Source organism: Cyclopterus lumpus, chromosome 13 (assembly GCF_009769545.1).
Source record: "Cyclopterus lumpus isolate fCycLum1 chromosome 13, fCycLum1.pri, whole genome shotgun sequence".
Taxonomy (NCBI): Eukaryota; Metazoa; Chordata; class Actinopteri; order Perciformes; family Cyclopteridae; genus Cyclopterus; species Cyclopterus lumpus.
The window spans coordinates 6,270,436-6,293,215 of NC_046978.1; the positions used below are offsets into that span (position 1 = coordinate 6,270,436).

The window sequence follows — 22,780 nt, forward strand, 5'->3', positions numbered from 1 at the left end:
TACGTGTTTATTTTCAATTGTTTGAATGGGGGAAAAGAGAAGCCAAAGGTATTTCTTTTTCATAGATTTTAAAAATAACTTAATAGTGTGAGAAGATAATTTATGTGCATTTACATGTCAATCATTATTTAAAATCTAATAAGAATATGTTGTTGATCCAGTTGCAATTTGGATCATATGTAGCAAGGTTTATCTGCTTTGTTCCCACTTTAAAGGTGAGGAGAAGCCGTGGGAAAACTGAGTGGATGGACAAAAAATGGACCGGAGGAGTTCTCACACATCCAACTCAGAAGGATGGCAATAACTGTGGGGTTGTGGTCATCATGGTAAGTGCTTTGTAATGTGGACTTAATCATAAGCTATATCATGTATTTCTATTGTATGTTTGTTCACAGGTTGTCACCTTTAAATGACGTCCATGTCTCCATTAAACTCAGTTTTACCTGTGCAATTATATTTTGCCTTTATAACAATAAGATACAAGAATGGTTGTACATTGACTGAATAAGATTGTTTTTGAGTAATGCAGTGTTGCCTTTGAACACCTGTCCTGTGAAATAGGACATATGATGTTTAAATTATTTTTAGATGGCAAGAGCATGATGGAGGCCTTTCCAGCGGTTCCAAAAATCATGTTTGGGACATCCAAAAGAACATGAAAAATGAGAGAAAAACAATGGCTTTCAAAATACTGAAAGCATCAAATCTCAAGGACTGCATTTTTTCAACTACGTAACATTTAAAAAATCAGGCCACACCTTGTCCCAAAAAGATGCAGAAAAGCTGGTTCACGCGTTTGATATGCTGCTATAGGCTTATAGGCTGCTGGGGGATGTTTTAGGATACACTGAGCACCTATCTCCTCTTCTCTCTCTCCTTATGGATGAATTTACATCTCTCCATTGCACCTTATTAACTCTGCTTCCTCCCCGGAGTCGTTGTGACTTCACGTCTCATAGGGTCCATTGGACCTGGAGGTGTCTGATGCCTGGTGAGCCGGCCTCCCGCGTTGGCCCTGCTGATGCCCCGCCCCCCCTCCTCTCTACCTCCTTCTGTTTCATGGATTGGAGTTCCATTCATACATTGTCATATTCATGTAATGTGTTTATGTAACTTTGTAAATGCTGTTCATTCTGTACTCATGACATCTATTGCTTCTGTCCATCCGGGGAGAGGGATCCTCCTCTGTTGCTCTCCTGAAGGTTTCTTCCCTTTTTTCCCTGTGAAATGTTATTTTTGGGGAGTTTTCCTGATCCGATGTGAGGTCCTGGGACAGGGATGTCGTATGTGTACATATTGTAAAGCCATCTGAGGCAAATTTGTAATTTGTGATATTGGGCTATACAAAATAAACTGAATTGAATTGAACAAGTTTGTAAGGATAGTGTTTGTCTGTGGTGTGGGGGTGGGGTACGAAACTAACTTCAGGTTTGTCAGGAATCAAACAAACAAGGCGGCAGGGAAGTACGGTCAAAAGGTGTTCACTATGCCAAAAATGCAAAAGCGAGTTTGCATTATACTATTGGTGAAATCCATAGAAAACAAACAATCTTTGCAAATGTATCCAAAACAAGTCAAAATAAAAATACACAGGTCAGACAAGGAATAGAAAAACAGAAGTGTTAATTCATGTAAAAACACATATTTATCAACTCGATGACCTATGAGGTATTTGTGGCAGTTTAGCAGGTGAATAGGGAAGACTAATGGATATGTATCAGCACCGAGATACACAGAGCGACCTCACATAAATAGTGAGAGATAGAGAGATGAAGGGGACCTGAACAATGTAGGGGATCTGAACAGACCTTGATTGATAGACATAGTTTATCAATAGTTTTTATTGTAACATCACATAATGCCTTGTTTTAAGGACATGTGTGCCACACAACTCAAAATTCTGTTTTTACATTTTCTTTTATTTAAAATGCTAAATCTTTTTTTTATGAGAATATATGAGAAAAGTTTTTCCAGTAATACTAAAAATATTGGAAGATATTTGTTCAGTTAATGCCTGACCCCTGTGTATTTGAATACATTTGAATATTCCAATAACAGCCCACCTCTGTATACTGTCTTTATAGCGCTGTGAATTTCAATCTTCAGCACTCACTTGCACCGAATCGTTGTGGCTCTGTGCAACTGAGCCTCGTCTTGCAAGAACAAATAATTTAAAGATAAGTTTTAGTTTTTCAATATTAATCATTTCACCTTAAAAAGACTTAACACCTGGTAGGGTAAACTTTTGACACGACAATAGAAAGAAAAAGGTGTAGAACTTTGAACCTGTGAAGTTGTGTATTGATTGACAGTGAACTTGATATCTTCTTTTTTAGTAAGGTTAAAATACATACATAATGTGTAGTTTAATAGTGGGAAACATTTGTTAAAAACAATGACAGGTCTAATTTTGTAAAAACACATGGAAACTTTCTAAATTCTACCTTGAAAGTGGAATGAGTTCATAACTATGGGTCATTCTTTTTTAAATATTATCTAAAGTTAGACATAAATTGCCTCATGAACTGATTTGAAGTCAGCTCAGAAAGGAGATTTTGACGGGCTTTCATTTTTAAATCAAACATCAGAATGTCTTGATTGTCTCTGAGGGACATCCTGAGATGGTCTACTATGGATCTGAAGTGGAATGAGTTTTTAACTATGCACCATTTCCTTCTAAATCTAGTCTGAAATTAGAGACACGTTTGGTCATGAATGTGATTTTCTATATCTTTTATTTTGAAATTCAAAATCCATCCATCCATCCATTATCAGCCGCTTATCTGGGGTCGGGTCGCGGTGGCAGCAGGTTCAGCAGGCCGACCCAGGCCTCCCTCTCACTCGCAGCACTTTCCAGCTCATTCTGGGGGATCCCGAGGCGTTCCAAGGCCAGCCAGGAGATATAATCCCTCCAGCGTGTCCTCGGTCTTCCCCGGGGCCTCCTACCAGTTGGACGTGCCCGGAAAACCTCTAATGGGAGGCGTCCAGGAGGCATCCTGACTAGATGCCCGAACCACCTCAGCTGACTCCTTTCGACACAAAGGAGCAGCGACTCGACTCCAAGCTCCCCCCTGATGTCCGAGCTCCTTACCCTATCTCTAAGGCTGAGCCCGGCCACCCTACGGAGGAAGCTCATTTCGGCCGCTTGTATCCGAGATCTCGTTCTTTCAATTCAAAGACCATACCCCTCAGCCCGCCATCTATTCCCTCACATTCCTGCCAATCATTCCTCACGCATGCTCACGCATTGTTTACTTGCTGTCATCGTCCTGCACCGTCAATCATGACACCAGCTGCGCAGTTCAGCTGATCCCCTCTATCCAATAAGCACACGGAAACAATGACACGGCTAGCCAATCATCTTGCTGCTGTCTCATTTAAACATGACTGTCTCTCTACCTTCAGTTCTTTCATGCTGCTGTTACACACCCCTCCACCTCCCCATCTCCGCCCCAGTCTCCACGGATCCATCAGCTTCATCAACTCATCATTCTATCAGCTCATCACCACCAGGTCTGGACTCCACGGGGGGATCTATCTTGTTGCTGATCGGGGCGTCGGCTCTCAATTGCAAATCTCCCCGCAGAGTCTAAGCGCCAAAGACGCTGAGACTTCATCATTTAATATCATCCGTTAACAATAACATGCATCCTTTCTTTATCTATCTTGACTCTCCCTGATTTAAATACTATTGTCCCTAGATGACAATGGGACATTGACAAAGTCTATGTAAACTAGTTGTTTTTGACAGTATTTTTGTGACATTACACTTTTTTGGCCAAGAGTTAAATGATTGAAATGTGATATGACATAAGTATGAAACTACAGCCTAGCAAAGATCTACTTAGTTGAGCATAGAGACTGGGTGTGGAGGGAAACAGCTAGTCCTACTCTATCCAAAGCTTTTCTACAGCACACAACTCTCCATATCGTCAATCCACAACTTGTAGTTTTTTTTGTTCTGGTTTGAGTTGTTTACAGTCTTTTTTAAAAAGTCACCTAGCTTCATATATTCACAGACAAGACAGTGATATAATTGTCTGCCTTTAACTCTCAGAAAGAAAGTAAAATGCATACGTAATTCCCAAGTCATATGATGACTTGCCTCTAATCAACAGGAATTGAACCCTAACAATGTGATTGTGATTGTGCCGGGAGCTATTACCTTCTTTGCATTGTTGGGGGAGATTTTGAGTCCGTCACTGCTGACTTCATAGGTGGAGAGAGAGAGGGTTTTCCCAGTGGGTGCTTGCAGAGATACAGTGCCCTGAAAGGCGCACAGGGGGATTGACAGACCAACTGATGACCGCTGCATAGGAAGACCAAAAGAGAAAAATTAAATGTTCAGTCAACATCCACCACAACAACAGGCCTCATTTCTTGAGATTATGATTGTGCAAATTACTAAATTGAATTGTTCATCATGTTATTGAATAAAAAGTCCTTTAGTTCAAACTAAATGTGCTTAGACCATGACGTCAACTTGTCAAGGGCAAGGAGATGAATGTGTTTAATTGGGCTTAAACATAAGAGCCCTGCCAACCGCACTCTGCTGGTTATATGAGAATTAGGGTACCATGGCAACCGGATACCTTTTAGGCTCACAGCAAAACGGCACATATGATTTACGAGCTATTTAGATTTTATCAGATTTGTATATTTACAAATTTGTTATGAATAATACAATTTTAGTGCGGGCTGTTTTTAAAACACTCTCAATTTTGTATCAGATTTCATGGTCATATTTGAATATTATCTTCCAAGAGATTAATTCATCACACAGTACATCAAAGTGAGCTTTGTGGAGGGAGACGTTTGTGATAACAAAAAGATATAATGTAAGAATGGACTGTTTCGTATGCCCCCTCCCCCACTACTCCTCTTTTGCAGATTATTCTTCACACCTTGTTTTCATAACCTCGGGGTGCATGTGTGGAGCTAGAGGTCTCAAGCTGTGCCACTGATGCTACATTTCGATACCTTAATGCTTTTTTGAATAATCACAGGTTTTGAGTGGGAGGTGAAAGTCCTTGGATCAGAGAGAAATGATGACAATTTAGGAATAGCTGTTGGCTAATGCTTTTGATAACTGCGTTTTTCATTTTATTTTACTTCTAACCTCTAATGGGAGGCGTCCAGGAGGCATCCTGACTAGATGCCCGAACGACCTCAGCTGACTCCTTTCGACACGAAGGAGCAGCGACTCGACTCCAAGCTCCCCCCTGATGTCCGAGCTCCTTACCCTATCTCTAAGGCTGAGCCCGGCCACCCTACGGAGGAAGCTCATTTCGGCCGCTTGTATCCGAGATCTCGTTCTTTCAATTTAAAATGTCCCAATATTAGAAGAGTTACCTTTCTATTTTTTTTCTATTCATCATTCATAAAATTCATGATTAGTTTAAAAAAAAAGAAAAAAACCGTGCGGGCTGGGTTGACTGTGTTTTTTCGAAGTGGAGGCTGGCTTGACCGCAGTCCCCTACTCCTCTTTTGCAGATTATTCTTCACACCTTGTTTTCATAACCTCGGGGTGCATGTGTGGAGCTAGAGGTCTCAAGCTGTGCCACTGATGCTACATATCGATACCTTAATGCTTTTTTCGAATAATCACAGGTTTTGAGTGGGAGGTGAAAGTCCTTGGATCAGACAGAAATGTTGACAATTTAGGAATAGCTGTTGGCTAATGCTTTTGATAACTGCGTTTTTCATTTTATTTTACTTATTGCTTTTGCTGCCATGTGCCCTTTTCTCAAAATCTCTCCTGTTTTCCTACTATTTGTATCATATATATATATATATATATATATATATATATATATATATATATATATATATATATATGGATGAAATAGAATTTGCAAAATCTTCCACAAAAAAATTAATATATAATGTATTTAGTGCTGATTTCACGTCAGCTGAAACACAGATAAGAGCATTAACACAATATCAACTGTTGAGGATTAGTCCTATTACTGTCATCATAGGGCTACAACAACCAAACAAAAACCGATGATGCTGGCTAGGTCAGTCTCTTTAATCACTGCATTAACTATTTGCTTTTTATTCTGTAAAAAAGAATCACATTTGAGTACTTTGTGTTACAGAATCCGTTCAGATGGTTGACATGACTGAGTAAACATGCACTTGTACAGCTAATGTGCAAGTCACCAACAAGCTCACACACAAAGCAAATAGCAAGTTTATTGATCACAAGGATTGATGAGACCAGAAGCTGAGGTGTTGTTCTTTCTGAAATTGAGAATAAGCAGATGATCAAATTACTTCCACTCTGTGAGGCTGTGGAGATGAAACTGAAAAACCGTTGGCACCATGAACAGCTTAAATGGTTGACATTGAATACAACGTTACATTCAGTGTGATTAATACACCTGTACATTATTTATTTTACATTTTGCCTGGGAGCACTTGACATTGTAATCCAATTGGAGGCAATTTTATGACAACATTCTTCTGGAGGATGGGAAATGCTGCAGCTAAAGGACAATTCAAATGTCTGCAAATAATGTCTGAAAATAATGTCCACAAAGTGCCGATGTTGTGTTGAAGTACATGCAATCAAATGGCTGACATATAAAAGACACCATAATAAAACCAACTTTAATAAATATATATTAGTTACTATACAATTAAATACACACACATGTACATTTAAATCTAAGTAATGGATATGTCAACATTATTCAGGAAAGAGAATAAAGATGTATATGCTTCTGACAGATGTGCACAGTCTATGTGCCCATTAAAAAACAGTGTTGAAATAGGCTTATGTATATACTATATATGAAAATTGTATTCCAGTCCTGAATTTATGCATGTAATCAATAGAAAGGGAGAGGCCCGGTGGCTCACTGATTGAATGGGCAGATGAGCCCCATAAGTGGCTCTGTAATGTACGTTCATATGCTGCCTACTGTTGTAAGATATGCACACTGTTACTCATTTAAATTGCACTAAATGTGCATGAGGCAGAAAACTCCTCTGCATATGCAAACCATCCACCTCTTCTTCTATCACTTGCACTCTCCCTCATATGCTCGGGCTCTACTTTCCTGATATTTTCAGCATTGATGTCGGTCTCTACATTATTTGTGTAAATACATGATGGTTATAGCACCTGGATGCAAAGGAAAACACAGCAAAAATACATATTATGTAGAATAAGCACATTCATATAAAGGAAACATTTGAATACTTTTAATCACTGACATTACAAACCATTACTCTAATATATCTTTCCCCTCCGTTTCCGGCAAGGCTACTTCTCACATACAAAAATGCACACCAACACACAAGGATGAGTCAGATCCATGGGTCAGGTGACCCCTCCCCTCAACGCTGAGTCACCTGTGACATAGTGTACAGGAGCCGCTTCATATCAGACGTGTGACTAGACCGTGGCCCCTCTTTTTCCACGTTTTCTTGCTCTATCTATTTTAGATATGTGACAGGCTGCCATATGGTGAAACCCTCAAGGAATACAGATGCCCTGCTGGAATATTGTTTCTCCCTCCTACCTCCCTGCTCTCTCTCTCTCTCTCTCTCTCTCTCTCTCTCTTGTTTACCCTAATTCACAGCCATATAGCTCTTCTTTTCAGGCTAATCTATGTCAGGCTAATCTGTCTCTATAGATAAGTGATGTATGTGCTCTCATGGTGCTACCTAAAGAGAAAGTACACAAGTGAACAGTCTTAAGCTAAATGTCTATTTGGGTCACCTCTCAGTTCTAGGGTGGGGATCGGAAATTGGTGATGTGGAATGTTTAGGACATTTTTCTTTCATCCTTTAATGTCTTTCAACCTCTTCCTGAGAGACACCCTCTTGGTATCCTGTACGTCACTCCTCCCTCTCCCCAGCTTGCTTTTGATAGGCCTCGTTTAGCAGCTGTATCTCCTCACGATACCCTGAGCTCTCCTGCGTCTGCCGTCGGCTGTTCTGCCGGTGGGCCTCCACAGTGTCAGGTATAGTGATATTGATGGTCTCTGTCTCTGGGTTGGCACTGCTTGGGATGAGCAGAGAGTAGGAAGCCGTCTCACCCAGATCACAGGAGACAAAGCGGTTCTCCCTTCGAGAGTAGCGCAGCGACGGCGAGCGGGCATGGGTGGAGGACTGGCTGATGTTGGAGATGATGGAGACACTGTCCATGGCCTCTTCGTTGTCACAGATCTCAAGAACCTCAAGGTGAATCTTGACGTTGGTGTCCCCCACACCAGCTCCTATACCCATCCCCATTCCGATCTCCATGCCCATCTCTACGCTGCTGACATTCACGTCTCCAGGATGGCCTCCTGGTGCTGGGTCGTCTGCACTGGGCTCGTGGCCAACTGATTTTGAGCGATACACTTCCACCTTTGAAGCAGAGGAAGATTTATAGATTTATAGTTCAAGTTATTCATAAACAGTCTTTTCTTTTCTGAACCGTACATATTTTCCTAATTCAATTAACCCAATTACATCACACGGCTCACTCATGACTCATTGTTAGTCATCTTGAAATGCAAGAAAGTGTTTTTTGAGTGGATACTCGTCACTTCATGTCCTATTTCAAATCATCCCACAGACTTGTTATAGCGCTATTTAATTTCTCTCTACTCTCAAATTATTCTAGCTACATGGAGCTCTAGCTCAAGTTCAGACAGGAAGACCATACCCCTCAGCCCGCCATCTATTCCCTCACATTCCTGCCAATCATTCCTCACGCATGCTCACGCATTGTTTACTTGCTGTCATCGTCCTGCACCGTCAATCATGACACCAGCTGCGCAGTTCAGCTGATCCCCTCTATCCAATAAGCACACGGAAACAATGACACGGCTAGCCAATCATCTTGCTGCTGTCTCATTTAAACATGACTGTCTCTCTACCTTCAGTTCTTTCATGCTGCTGTTACACACCCCTCCACCTCCCCATCTCCGCCCAGTCTCCACGGATCCATCAGCTTCATCAACTCATCATTCTATCAGCTCATCACCACCAGGTCTGGACTCCACGGGGGATCTATCTTGTTGCTGATCGGGGCGTCGGCTCTCAATTGCAAATCTCCCCGCAGAGTCTAAGCGCCAAAGACGCTGAGACTTCATCATTTAATATCATCCGTTAACAATAACATGCATCCTTTCTTTATCTATCTTGACTCTCCCTGATTAAATACTATTGTCCCTAGATGACAATGGGACATTGACAAAGTCTATGTAAACTAGTTGTTTTTGACAGTATTTTTGTGACATTACACTTTTTTGGCCAAGAGTTAAATGATTGAAATGTGATATGACATAAGTATGAAACTACAGCCTAGCAAAGATCTACTTAGTTGAGCATAGAGACTGGGTGTGGAGGGAAACAGCTAGTCCTACTCTATCCAAAGCTTTTCTACAGCACACAACTCTCCATATCGTCAATCCACAACTTGTAGTTTTTTTTGTTCTGGTTTGAGTTGTTTACAGTCTTTTTTAAAAAGTCACCTAGCTTCATATATTCACAGACAAGACAGTGATATAATTGTCTGCCTTTAACTCTCAGAAAGAAAGTAAAATGCATACGTAATTCCCAAGTCATATGATGACTTGCCTCTAATCAACAGGAATTGAACCCTAACAATGTGATTGTGATTGTGCCGGGAGCTATTACCTTCTTTGCATTGTTGGGGGAGATTTTGAGTCCGTCACTGCTGACTTCATAGGTGGAGAGAGAGAGGGTTTTCCCAGTGGGTGCTTGCAGAGATACAGTGCCCTGAAAGGCGCACAGGGGGATTGACAGACCAACTGATGACCGCTGCATAGGAAGACCAAAAGAGAAAAATTAAATGTTCAGTCAACATCCACCACAACAACAGGCCTCATTTCTTGAGATTATGATTGTGCAAATTACTAAATTGAATTGTTCATCATGTTATTGAATAAAAGTCCTTTAGTTCAAACTAAATGTGCTTAGACCATGACGTCAACTTGTCAAGGGCAAGGAGATGAATGTGTTTAATTGGGCTTAAACATAAGAGCCCTGCCAACCGCACTCTGCTGGTTATATGAGAATTAGGGTACCATGGCAACCGGATACCTTTTAGGCTCACAGCAAAACGGCACATATGATTTACGAGCTATTTAGATTTTATCAGATTTGTTATATTTACAAATTTGTTATGAATAATACAATTTTAGTGCGGGCTGTTTTTAAAACACTCTCAATTTTGTATCAGATTTCATGGTCATATTTGAATATTATCTTCCAAGAGATTAATTCATCACACAGTACATCAAAGTGAGCTTTGTGGAGGGAGACGTTGTGATAACAAAAAGATATAATGTAAGAATGGACTGTTTCGTATGCCCCCTCCCCCACTACTCCTCTTTTGCAGATTATTCTTCACACCTTGTTTTCATAACCTCGGGGTGCATGTGTGGAGCTAGAGGTCTCAAGCTGTGCCACTGATGCTACATTTCGATACCTTAATGCTTTTTTGAATAATCACAGGTTTGAGTGGGAGGTGAAAGTCCTTGGATCAGAGAGAAATGATGACAATTTAGGAATAGCTGTTGGCTAATGCTTTTGATAACTGCGTTTTTCATTTTATTTTACTTCTAACCTCTAATGGGAGGCGTCCAGGAGGCATCCTGACTAGATGCCCGAACGACCTCAGCTGACTCCTTTCGACACGAAGGAGCAGCGACTCGACTCCAAGCTCCCCCCTGATGTCCGAGCTCCTTACCCTATCTCTAAGGCTGAGCCCGGCCACCCTACGGAGGAAGCTCATTTCGGCCGCTTGTATCCGAGATCTCGTTCTTTCAATTTAAAATGTCCCAATATTAGAAGAGTTACCTTTCTATTTTTTTTTCTATTCATCATTCATAAAATTCATGATTAGTTTAAAAAAAAAGAAAAAAACCGTGCGGGCTGGGTTGACTGTGTTTTTCGAAGTGGAGGCTGGCTTGACCGCAGTCCCCTACTCCTCTTTTGCAGATTATTCTTCACACCTTGTTTTCATAACCTCGGGGTGCATGTGTGGAGCTAGAGGTCTCAAGCTGTGCCACTGATGCTACATATCGATACCTTAATGCTTTTTCGAATAATCACAGGTTTTGAGTGGGAGGTGAAAGTCCTTGGATCAGACAGAAATGTTGACAATTTAGGAATAGCTGTTGGCTAATGCTTTTGATAACTGCGTTTTTCATTTTATTTTACTTATTGCTTTTGCTGCCATGTGCCCTTTTCTCAAAATCTCTCCTGTTTTCCTACTATTTGTATCATATATATATATATATATATATATATATATATATATATATATATATATATATATGGATGAAATAGAATTTGCAAAATCTTCCACAAAAAAATTAATATATAATGTATTTAGTGCTGATTTCACGTCAGCTGAAACACAGATAAGAGCATTAACACAATATCAACTGTTGAGGATTAGTCCTATTACTGTCATCATAGGGCTACAACAACCAAACAAAAACCGATGATGCTGGCTAGGTCAGTCTCTTTAATCACTGCATTAACTATTTGCTTTTTATTCTGTAAAAAGAATCACATTTGAGTACTTTGTGTTACAGAATCCGTTCAGATGGTTGACATGACTGAGTAAACATGCACTTGTACAGCTAATGTGCAAGTCACCAACAAGCTCACACACAAAGCAAATAGCAAGTTTATTGATCACAAGGATTGATGAGACCAGAAGCTGAGGTGTTGTTCTTTCTGAAATTGAGAATAAGCAGATGATCAAATTACTTCCACTCTGTGAGGCTGTGGAGATGAAACTGAAAAAACTGTTGGCACCATGAACAGCTTAAATGGTTGACATTGAATACAACGTTACACTGCCGGTTATATGAGAATTAGCGTATCATGATATAAGCAACTGGATACCTTTTAGGCTCACAGCAAAAAGGCACATATGATTTACGAGCTAATTAGCTGTTATCAGAATTGTTATATTTACAAATTTGTGAATAATACAATTTTAGTGCGTAAAACTTTGATAAAATTAATTTCTTCTGTGTTTCTTACCTCAACCTGTGGACCCACCACCCGCAGGGAGAATTATCGGGGTTGGGTGCTATTTAGACCGGGCGGCGGGCCAGGCGGGAGACCTGGGCGGGCCGATCGCCGGCGGCATAGACTAGCTCTAGGGACGTGGAACGTCACCTCACTAGCAGGGAAGAGCCGGAGCTGGTGCAGGAGGTGGAGCGGTACCAGCTAGATATGGTTGGGCTCACCTCCACGCACAGCATGGGCTCTGGAACCAAGCTCCTGGAGAAGGGTTGGACTTTGTCCTTTTCTGGAGTTGCCCAGGGTGAGAGGCGCCGGGCGGGAGTGGGGATACTCACGAGCCCCCGGCTGAGCGCCGCTGTGTTGGAGTTTTCCCCGGGGAACGAGAGGGTCGCCTCCCTGCGACTACGGGTTGCGGGGAATAAGGCTCTGACTGTTGTTTGTGCTTATGCACCGAACAGCATTTCGGAGTATCCGTATGTCTTGGACACTCGGGTGAAGAGAGGAGCAGATCTGTCAACTGATCACCACCTGGTGGTGAGTTGGATCAGATGGCGGGGGAGACGGCTAGAAAGACCTGGCAAGCCCAAACGTGTAGTGAGGGTGAACTGGGAACGTCTGGCAGAGGATCCTGTCCGGGAGGTCTTCAACTCCCACCTCCGGAAGAACTTCTCACAAATCCCGAGGGAGGCTGGGGACATGGAATCCGAGTGGACCTTGTTCAAAGCCTCTATTGTGGACGCGGCTGCTCGGGGCTGTGGCCGTAAGGTCATCGGTGCCTGTCGTGGCGGCAACCCGAGAACCCGGTGGTGGACACCGGGGGTGAGGGAAGCCGTCAAACTGAAGAAGGAGGCCTTTCGGGCCTGGCTGGCCCAGGGGTCTCCTGAAGCAGCTAACGGGTACCGGCGGGCCAGAAGGGCTGCAGCTGCGATGTTCGCGGAGGCTAAAACTCGGGCAGGGGAGAAGTTCGAAGAGGCCATGGAGAAGGACTTTCGGTTGGCCTCAAGGAGGTTCTGGCAAACCATCCGACGGCTCAGGAAGGGAAAGCAGGGTCTACCCCAAGCTGTTCTCAGCAGGGGGGGGGGGAAACTGCTGACCCGGACTGGGGACATCGTCGGGCGGTGGAAAGAGCACTTTTATCGTGGTATCACACTGCTCAGCCTCCCGGGAAAAGCTTATGCCAGGGTGCTGGAGAGGAGGCTCCGACCGCTTGTCGAACCAGTGCGGATTCCGTCCCGGTCGTGGAACAGTGGACCAGCTCTTTACCCTCGCAAGATTACTGGAGGGGTCCTGGGAGTTTGCCCAACCAGTTTACATGTTTACATGTGGTCCTGTTTGCCTCCTCGGATCGTGACCTCCAGCATTCACTGGGGCGTTTTGCAGAGTGCGAAGCGGCAGGGATGAGAGTTAGCACCTCCAAATCTGAGGCCATGGTGCTCTGCCGGAAACCGGCGGATTGCTCCCTCCAGGTGGGGGCAAACTGCCTACCCCAAGCGAAGGAGTTCAAGTATCTCGGGGTCTTGTTCACGAGTGAGGGTAAGGTGGAGCGGGAGATCGACAGGCGGATCGGTGTGGCTGCAGCAGTAAAACAGGCGCTGTACCGGTCCGTCTTGGTGAAGAGGGAGCTGAGCCGGAAGGCAAAGCTCTCCATTTACTGGTCGGTCTACGTTCCAACCCTCACCTATGGTCACGAACTCTGGGTTGTGACCGAAAGAACGAGATCTCGGATACAAGCGGTCAAAATGAGCTTCCTCCGTAGGGTGGCCGGGCTCAGCCTTAGAGATAGGGTAAGGAGCTCGGACATCAGGGGGGAGCTCGGAGTCGAGTCGCTGCTCCTTTGTGTCGAAAGGAGTCAGCTGAGGTGGTTCGGGCATCTAGTCAGGATGCCTCCTGGACGCCTTCCATTAGAGGTTTTCCGGGCACGTCCAACTGGTAGGAGGCCCCGGGGAAGACCGAGGACACGCTGGAGGGATTATATCTCCCGGCTGGCCTTGGAACGCCTCGGGATCCCCCAGAATGAGCTGGAAAGTGTTGCGGGTGAGAGGGAGGCCTGGGTCGGCCTGCTGAACCTGCTGCCACCGCGACCCGACCCCGGATAAGCGGCTGATAATGGATGGATGGATGGATGTGTTTCTTATCACACTGTTACAGGGCTGTTTTTAAATCACTCTCAATTTTGTATCAGATTTCTTGGTCATATTTGAATATTATCTTCCAAGAGATTACAGTTTTTCTCAATTGCTAAAACACTAAAACCCATTGGCTGAACAAAGTTCTCAGTTGCCTGAACTCATTTAGCTAACTGTGCAGTCTGTTGTCAATACCTTAAACTATTTCACATGGTAAAACACAATTTCCAGATCTCACTTAGACTTTTCAGCAAAACTCTAAACACATTCTCAGTCTCAAAACACATTCTGCAATCTAATGCACATGTCATCCATACTGGTAAACACAAGTGGCAACAATCAAATACAAATAGAGAAAACATGTCATTGATTAAACATAATTACTCAACATTGATCAAATGATGTGACACAACCAATACGAGTGCTCTGGCCTGACCAGCCCAAAGACAAGAAGAAGCACATTGATGACATGTTGACTCCTTTGATTTGTGTCCCTTTTACTGTAGTATTGTATACTGTAGTAGGCCTACATTGCATTGTAGGCTGTATAATGTACAATAAACAAATTGTATGGCCTTGAACATCGTGCTTTCTATTTGTTACAATAACAGTACTGACTGCTCAATAGATTTTGACCGGTTGCAGGTTCATATCAACAAAGAACAAGAATTACAGTATCACAGAGACAAAGGACACGTTTGTGAGCTGCAGGGTACAGTACTGTAACAATAGGGGTACAAGGAGGAGGAAGAACAAAAGAAATTGCAAAGAGCAAAGCACAGTAGTAATTTCTGATCAATTTTGAGCTACTGTAATAGAACATGTTTTCGTTCATATGAAATTTGTTTTGAGATTAAAAATCTACTTCTCCCTGAGAACTATATGTTTTGAACAATGTGTTTTCTATTTATTGGTGTATTGTTTACCGACTGCTTGATAGTGTATATTATTTTGATCACTTCATTTACGATTTGAGAGCAGTGTTTGATTTTGAGCACAGGTAAATCTGTTTTGAGGCGAAAGTTTCGTTTTGCAAGAGGATTCAGAGGTTTTGTAAATAGTGCTCGAAGATGAGGTTTTGTGTTTACAATTTTGAGAAAACGGGTGACCGCTTCAAGAAATGTGTCTTAGCAATCGAGAAAAACTGTAATTCATCACACAGTACATCAAAGTGAGCCTCTGTCAATGTGATGTGTTTGATAAAATGCATATTGCTGGCACGGGGAAGAAGAAGCATCCTGTGGTTCAACAGAGGGAGGCTGTGGCAGGTCTCATTCAGCCGTCCAAATTATTTTAGATTTAGAATTAGAATTAGAATTTAGATTAGTTCAATGTAATGATCTGATTCTGACTCTGACGCAGAATAGAAACACAAAGGATGTCGAGAGAGAGAGAGAGAGAGAGAAAGAGAGACGACCATGTTGAGCTGAAAACACATCAAGTAAATAAAATCATGCTTTGTAGGATCAATGTGGGAAGTGCATTGACATGTGTGTGTGTGTGGGTGGGGGGGGGGGGGGGGTGTTCTGGTTTCAGGGTATATTCACACGATATACAATCATACAATAGGATGTTCACTTTTAAGATTGAAATGCTGTACAGACAGTCATGTTTTCCTCAGGATTCATTTTACTGTAATAAGTTTGGTGATCCCACTTTCATCCAGTCCCATAATCCTGTAAAATCTGTAATGTATTAAACAACTAAGGACATTCCCATTAGCCTCAGCTGAACATTGTGTCTAATGTTAGCATGCAAAATGATGAATATGGTAAATATTAGTAAACATCAGGATGTTATCATTGTGAGCTGGCTAAATTTACTGTTCATTCCAAATCAACCGTTGTTTTGTTTTCTTTCTCCACCTTTTATTGGTGAGAAAAACATTTTTGGATGCGCTCTCAGAAGGGTGAATAGGTTTTAGTTTGCTACATTTTAATGCACATTAGATCTCAGTTTCCTCTCTGAGAGAGGGCTTGTGAACGTGCACCCCCAGTCTGTGCTTGCTAGCAGAGAGCATAAAGTCACAGAGAGGGTAAAGATGTCTTTAAGCTCTAATTCCACCTCCCCCTGTGGATGCTGAAGGCCGGAGGGGCTGACAGTAAGGAGGATAGACACTGGGTAATGACATCTAGCCTGTTAACGAGGAACAAGACAAATGCTTGGCTTTCCTCTCTCTTTTGGCTTTGTGTGTGTATATACTGTATGTTTACACTGTGTTTGAAAGGGGGGACAGACAGTGATTTTCAAACCAAAACATGTTAGACTTATAAGTAGAGCAGAGATGGAGAGGAAGAGAGACAGAGATAATGAGTGTATTTGTGCATGTATGCACATGTGTGCACATGTTTTCACCGCCTGTTCCTGTCCCAGTTAGTTTTGAAACCATGCAGCTCATAGTGGCATTCTTCTAAAATCCCCAATTACTATGCTGTCATGTTGTTTAAAAAGGTTATGAATGGGGCTGCTCTGCTGTTTCTCTGGAACAGAGTGAGGCAGCTCTCTCATCTGGGTCTGGATTTCACAATTCCACGATACCTTTCATTGTGGCAAACAAAGCGTAGACAGAATTAAGCTTATGCTAGGCCATCTATATCATGTGCTTGTAGGAAACTGTCTTGAGGGAATAATACATGTAGACAGACAATGCTGCCATACAGATACATCGATACACAGCTTGTGTTTGATTCAACTAAACCCTGAACCCACAATGGATTTTGTTGAATCAATTAAAATGTCATATCAAGTCCCAGTTATGCACAAACATATTCATTGATACTGAGATTTAACCACCACTGAAGGTTTCAGCTCATTAATACTAACCTTGAAATTGTAAACACCGTCTTTAATCCCCCAGGAAACCACAAGACTAAATCAATGAACTGAGTGGAGCCTTGAGAGTTGATCTGAGTTTAGAATGGAGCAGCAATTAATGAGTACTTACTAGCATAATGCTGATAGTAACTTGATCAATTATTCTATTAGTCAAAAGTCATTGATGCTTAGCACTAACAAAGAGAGAAGAGAGGAGAGGTGAGAGTTGAGAGGCTAAGGAGGAGGTGACTTGAGCCATGTTATCTTATTCACATGCACAGCTGCCAGTCTGTCAGCTTGATTAAAAAGAGCCATATTCCCCTCTACCCTCCACAGAGATACAGACCACCAAACAGAAAGTCAGACAGGCATTCAAGCAGTCAAAAACGCACACATATGCACACACTTCTATAAAGCCTGGTTATGTAAAGAATGACGTCTAGCCCAACAGCTGTGCTTCTCTGTATCTCTGTACAGATACACTGTAATAACGCTGCATTTATTTCCCCGTTTGAACAAAATGTAAACACAGAAATAGAGATTAAAAATCTATCCATCCTAAACGGTCAATAGTACGACCTAGAGTACATCACCATATGTTGCATGCTAATGCAGCAGTTGTTGGACTATATAGTTTCGGAAAGCAGTAGTGTGAGTGTGGAAAATCAATTAATGCCAGCCATAAATCACAGAATGTCAGATAAAAATTACTAAATTGAATGGTTCAACTTAAGACAAATACACTGACAACTCTGGACAGTGGCGTACCTGTCTGGGTGTCCTCTCTGATTTACTCCTGCACCACTCCCAGTCTGTCAGCTCGATTTTTCGACACCCCTCATGTGACAGCCTCCTCTCCGGGCCCTCGAACACAGAAGAATTAGCAGTAAGATTGCGATCCTGCTCCCGGTGATGAGAAGGAAGCGAAGAGACACAGTGGAAGTCGTTATCATCTCCTTGGCTCTCACGAGGGAGTGAACAATCAGCCAGCACCTCTCCACTGGCCACTACTTCCAACGATAGGTCTGCACGAGAGGAGCTGTCCAGAGGGCAGCTGGTGCTGAAATCAAAACCAGGCCCCAGGCTGGAGAGTCCACCACTTACTCGTGCATCAAGGCAGGTATCAGAGAAGTCACAGTTAAAGAGGCTGTGATAGGCAGGCTTCTCAAGGGGTGGAATGTTTTGAGGCACGGTGGCGTGTGACAACTTGTACACTCCATAGCCTTGTTGGAGGGAAAGGTTGAACTCAAATCTTCTGTTCATCACTGTGAAAAAGGTTATTGAGAATAATTTAGTCACACCTACCCTTTCCTCCATAAAACAATGGGTAACTTGTTTAGGGGTTCATTATGTAGAAACACACTTGGTGGTGATTTGTTGGTAAGTTTCTGTAACTTATTTTTTTACCTGAGGGTTCCTGCATTGGATCCCGCTTGCAGTTAATGAAGCAGCCACAAGGCATGTGGATCCAGCGCTCACTCAGCACGAATAATGGAGTGACCACAGGGGCAAGCAGAGTGAGAAAGAAGCTCAGCATCTCCAGGGAGTAGCTGCGTGCGTTCACTGTGTGGCTTACCAGCACCAAGGTCTGTGAATGAAGGGGAAGGGGACATTAATCCACTGAGGAGTCTGTGATTCAACATGCATGAGGAATTGTGGCGATACAGATACAAATAATAAATATCTGAGGTAGACGTGTTTGTTTCTTAAGGAATGTTCAAGTTGTAGTCATGTATTTCTAAATCAGTGAAATGTGGACACTTGCTTTGCTAATCATATCCAAGGTTTTTACAATTGTTTTAGTGTTGCAAGCTTGGCATACCAATTATGTTTGCTGTTGCTTGCACAGCATTTATCACCTTTAATTTGTTTAGGTTTGAGCAAGAACAAATGTCGAAACAGTGGCACTCATTGTGAGGCATTCATGTAAAGTATTTTACAATGCAACCCAATGAATGCTGCCCTTTAGGTATTGACTAAAACAGTGGTTCTCAACCTTATTTCAGTGATACACCTGCAATATTTTTTTCCGCCAAGTACCCCCTGACCAGTGCAAAGCATTTTTGGTTGAAAAAAATATGTAATACACAGCGCTGTGTCATCAGTGTCTGATTTAATATAGAATATATACAATCCAGTTTATGAACTTACTACTATATATTATTTAATATTTATTAAATAACTATTTTAAAGGATTTTTTAATGGATGGTCATTTTATATTTCTTTTAAATCTCACGTACTCCCCTGGAGTGCCTTATTTGAGAAGCACTGGACTAAAACTGTTCTCAACGCCTTTAGGGGTTAATTTAATGGGACATTGGCTATATATATATATATATATATATATATATATATATATATATAAATAATTGCTGCTTTATTAATTGTGAGTGTTTAACTATTTTAATGAGAACATAAACCATCACGAAATGTCTAAATGCTTTCAAAACAGATTAATAAATGGAAAAGAATACTGTGGTTTTCCCGAAGTTGCCTTAAGGGACATGGGAGGTCTTGTAATTGGTCTCGACCTCTCCCCCCAATTAGAAAATGTATTTATTTCCCCACAGCTTGTTACTTGTGCCCACACTGAACTGGACAAGCTCATAGCCGATATGCACAAACTAAAACAGAAATGGTCGTCAGTTTGGAGATGTATGGCATTAATATGTTTGGCAGTCTTGTCATGTGCTGCATTAGAGCCACGAGTGTCTAGCTGTTGAGCCCTTCTCTTACATCTCATTGGTGCCCCCATATAGAAACAATGCCATACTCCTGTATTGTTCTTTGGGGTAGACAGTATAATTAGTTGATAGCTATAGTGCAAACAAGAGGTCTAGGTTAACGTGATTATAATGTAAGATTACATATTCAATATAATGAGACAGCTCCACTTGTTTGGTTTGTAATTTTGTGGATTTTCTTTCTTTCAGTACAAAATAAGGCCAATCATTTTTAACTAAATAACCCTTTTTTAAATAAGAACAAACACAAGATGTGAAAAAAACATACATCATTTAAAGACTATTGGATAACATGATCTGGTAAGGCATACGCTGAAAGTTGCTGTTGTTAAAATTAGTTTTCACGCTGCTCACCATCATTGGCATCCATAAAATAACTCGGACAACCGCGAGGATCATGGAGAAGCGCTTTTGTGCAAACACAACTGGTGTGTCCCCGACAGCTGACGTCCTCTGTCCGCCGGTAGACACCGGGGACAGCCCGCTGGCCTCTTTCTCCCTCCGCACCGTCGCGCATGAACTTGGGCTCAGCTCGAAACTATTGCTCAGGCTGTCCCGGGAAAAGGAAGGAAGATCACAGAGGGGAGCGGAGCCACTCAGTCCCCTCGCTATATCCAAGTAGCTGGGGTACAGTACAGTCCTCTGGGGCTCCCGGGAGCACAGCAGCTGGTAGGTGAGGGAGATAAAGAAAAACAACAAGCCGCAGAGACACAGGGAATATAAAGAGAAAAGCAGCAGCGTGTAAAAACTCTCGCTCTCTGGGAAACATCCGAGAGAGACCGGCTTAAAGCTTCCCCATCCGCACAAAGGCAACACGCTAACCGCAAGGCTGACCGCCCACACACCGGCAATGGCCCACATCACTCTCAGGGGCCGGCGGACAGATTGAAGAACTCCAAATCTCTTGGTCACATAGAAAGTGTAGGCGGCTATGAGGCAAGCCTTCATATTGCTCGAAACACCCTGGAAGACGTACAGAAGTCCAGATAAGGTGCACAGGCTGCCCGACCCTCCAGCTGTCTCCCACTGTAAGAGTATGAACAGGGAAAGAGGGACCACACTGAGCAGGTCGTCCACCGACATGGAAGCCACAATAAGACACAGGGAGGTTTTTCTCCTCATTCGGAGGAGAGAGAGCAGCGAATACACACCTCCGATAAAAGTGGCAGCGGCGAAGATTACGCACAAGCCGAAAGTGACCAGGCGGATTTGCCTCTCCACCTCCGAGGTGACGTCTGTCTTCTCGTAAGTGGCCGTGGAAAGGTCGCTCGGGTTGGGCGCCGGGGAGCTAATATGCGTCGTAGGCATTTTCAATGAATTAACTTCTCTGTCTCCTTTGGTACTTTTACTTGGTTTAAATCGGACCCACTATCCGGCGTAGTAAAACTCGCTGCAAAGATGTGATGTCCCGACCCGCACCGCTTCTATTAAATATGCACAGCGTGGAGATGGTGAGAGAGACATTGGGCAATATCCCTTTAAGGAATGCGCGCACAATCAAAGCTTTCTGGTGTCTTGGATGTGGAGCCACCGGGAACCTTTCTGGCAGGCACCGTTCAAACCGCGTAACGAGGGCACCTCTCGCTTCCAGCCTACGCGCTGTCGTCATCGTCGTTTCCTCTCTCGGTATTCATTTGGGGTTGGGCCAAACGCTGCATTCTACTAGACGCTTTCCGTTTAGAATCGGTCACATGCATCGGTCCGCGTTTTCATTTGTGGCTTGGCTCGACCTTCTCCTCGGGTCATGACACATTCTAACCCCCATTCAATTAATGAATAATTAATGAATTTGTAATTAATACAGCTGGATAGTTGTATTAGGTACAACATTAAAGTAGGTTAGGTGGACACAGAGTCCATGCGGCTGGTCAGAGGCAGATTTATTTGTGAGGAAATATAACCTGTGTTTCTGTTTGTCTTTGTGTGGATCCTCTACCCTGGCGTGTTGGCCTTGGCTCATCCTGGTAGCATTCAAGGGTTTTCAGGCTGAAGGACTTCTCAGTTTGTTTAGATGGTTCATTGGGTGTCCTCGCAGTGGTCCATAGATAGAGATTTGTAGTGCTCTATTCATCACTCTTCATGCATTTTTGGCTTTATGTGAATGCAAACATGGATTTGCATGATGACAGCCCATGCTTATTTATTTACACCCCTCCATCATGTTCTCACAAAGAGTATTATACCACTATCTGTGGAAGTTCAGCGCTTTCAGCCTTGTTCAACATTTATATCGATATGGATGTGACATGACTTAAGTGCACCCGATTTCAAGTCTTGCAATTGTATTAGAGTTGTGACTAAGGGACTTACAGCCAGTCTAATGACTATAGACTCTCTCTGGGGCCATGAGGACACCGAGAGGATCAAGAGGACAAAACATAATCCACAAGGCTTAAAACATACACACACAGGTACACAAACTGAGCTCATCATCACACATCAAGGTGACCTACTTTGTGTGTTTATGCATACTGCATGCAATGTGTGCATGAAAAGGCACAAGGTGAGAGTGCAACTAAAGGTTTTCATAGAGAAATGTATCTGTGAGGAATAGAGTAGGTGTGATGAAACAGAATCCTTTGGAAAATACTAAAATATGAAGCATTCCGTCAAAACACATTGCCTCATTTATTCATGGAGCAAAGACTTGTTAGATGAAGAGCTGGAAAAAAGATACACACAATATCTGAAAAACATTTACTACACAAGAATACATTTACTATGCATTATGGATGCATAATTAGCTCACCTATCTAGAATACATGTAAGCTTTCTTCCTGATATATATTTCCCATATATTAACAGGGATAGAGCTTTAGCGCTGTATGAAAAAATACACAGACACACACACATCAATGCACTCCCCACATTGATCCTCTCTCTTTTTGGATTATAGCATGTTAAATACAGACAGTGCATGTTAAGGTTATTTACATGCTTTTAAAAAAAAATAGATTGATTTTGAGAAGCAAAATATACTTGGTGTAGTAGGGAAAAGGGAGCTTGATGCTGAAAAATATAGCACTGAATCATAAACATTTGCATTAAGAAAGGGATGTCTTGCTGAAACTGCAGAAAATCAT

General features: G+C 42.5%; 1 protein-coding gene across 1 annotated transcript; it reads right to left on the reverse strand.

Moving 5' to 3' along the window:
• Window positions 1–7,851: 7,851 nt before the first annotated feature.
• On the reverse strand, window positions 7,852–21,005 carry LOC117741913 (probable G-protein coupled receptor 149). The gene is made up of 5 exons (XM_034549177.1): window positions 20,052–21,005; window positions 18,360–18,540; window positions 17,721–18,217; window positions 9,643–9,786; window positions 7,852–8,364 (listed from the first exon to the last, which is right to left on the reverse strand). Exons 1-5 carry the CDS (start codon window positions 21,003–21,005, stop codon window positions 7,852–7,854), a joined length of 2,289 nt encoding a protein of 762 aa, XP_034405068.1.
• Between the last annotated feature and the right edge of the window lie 1,775 nt (window positions 21,006–22,780).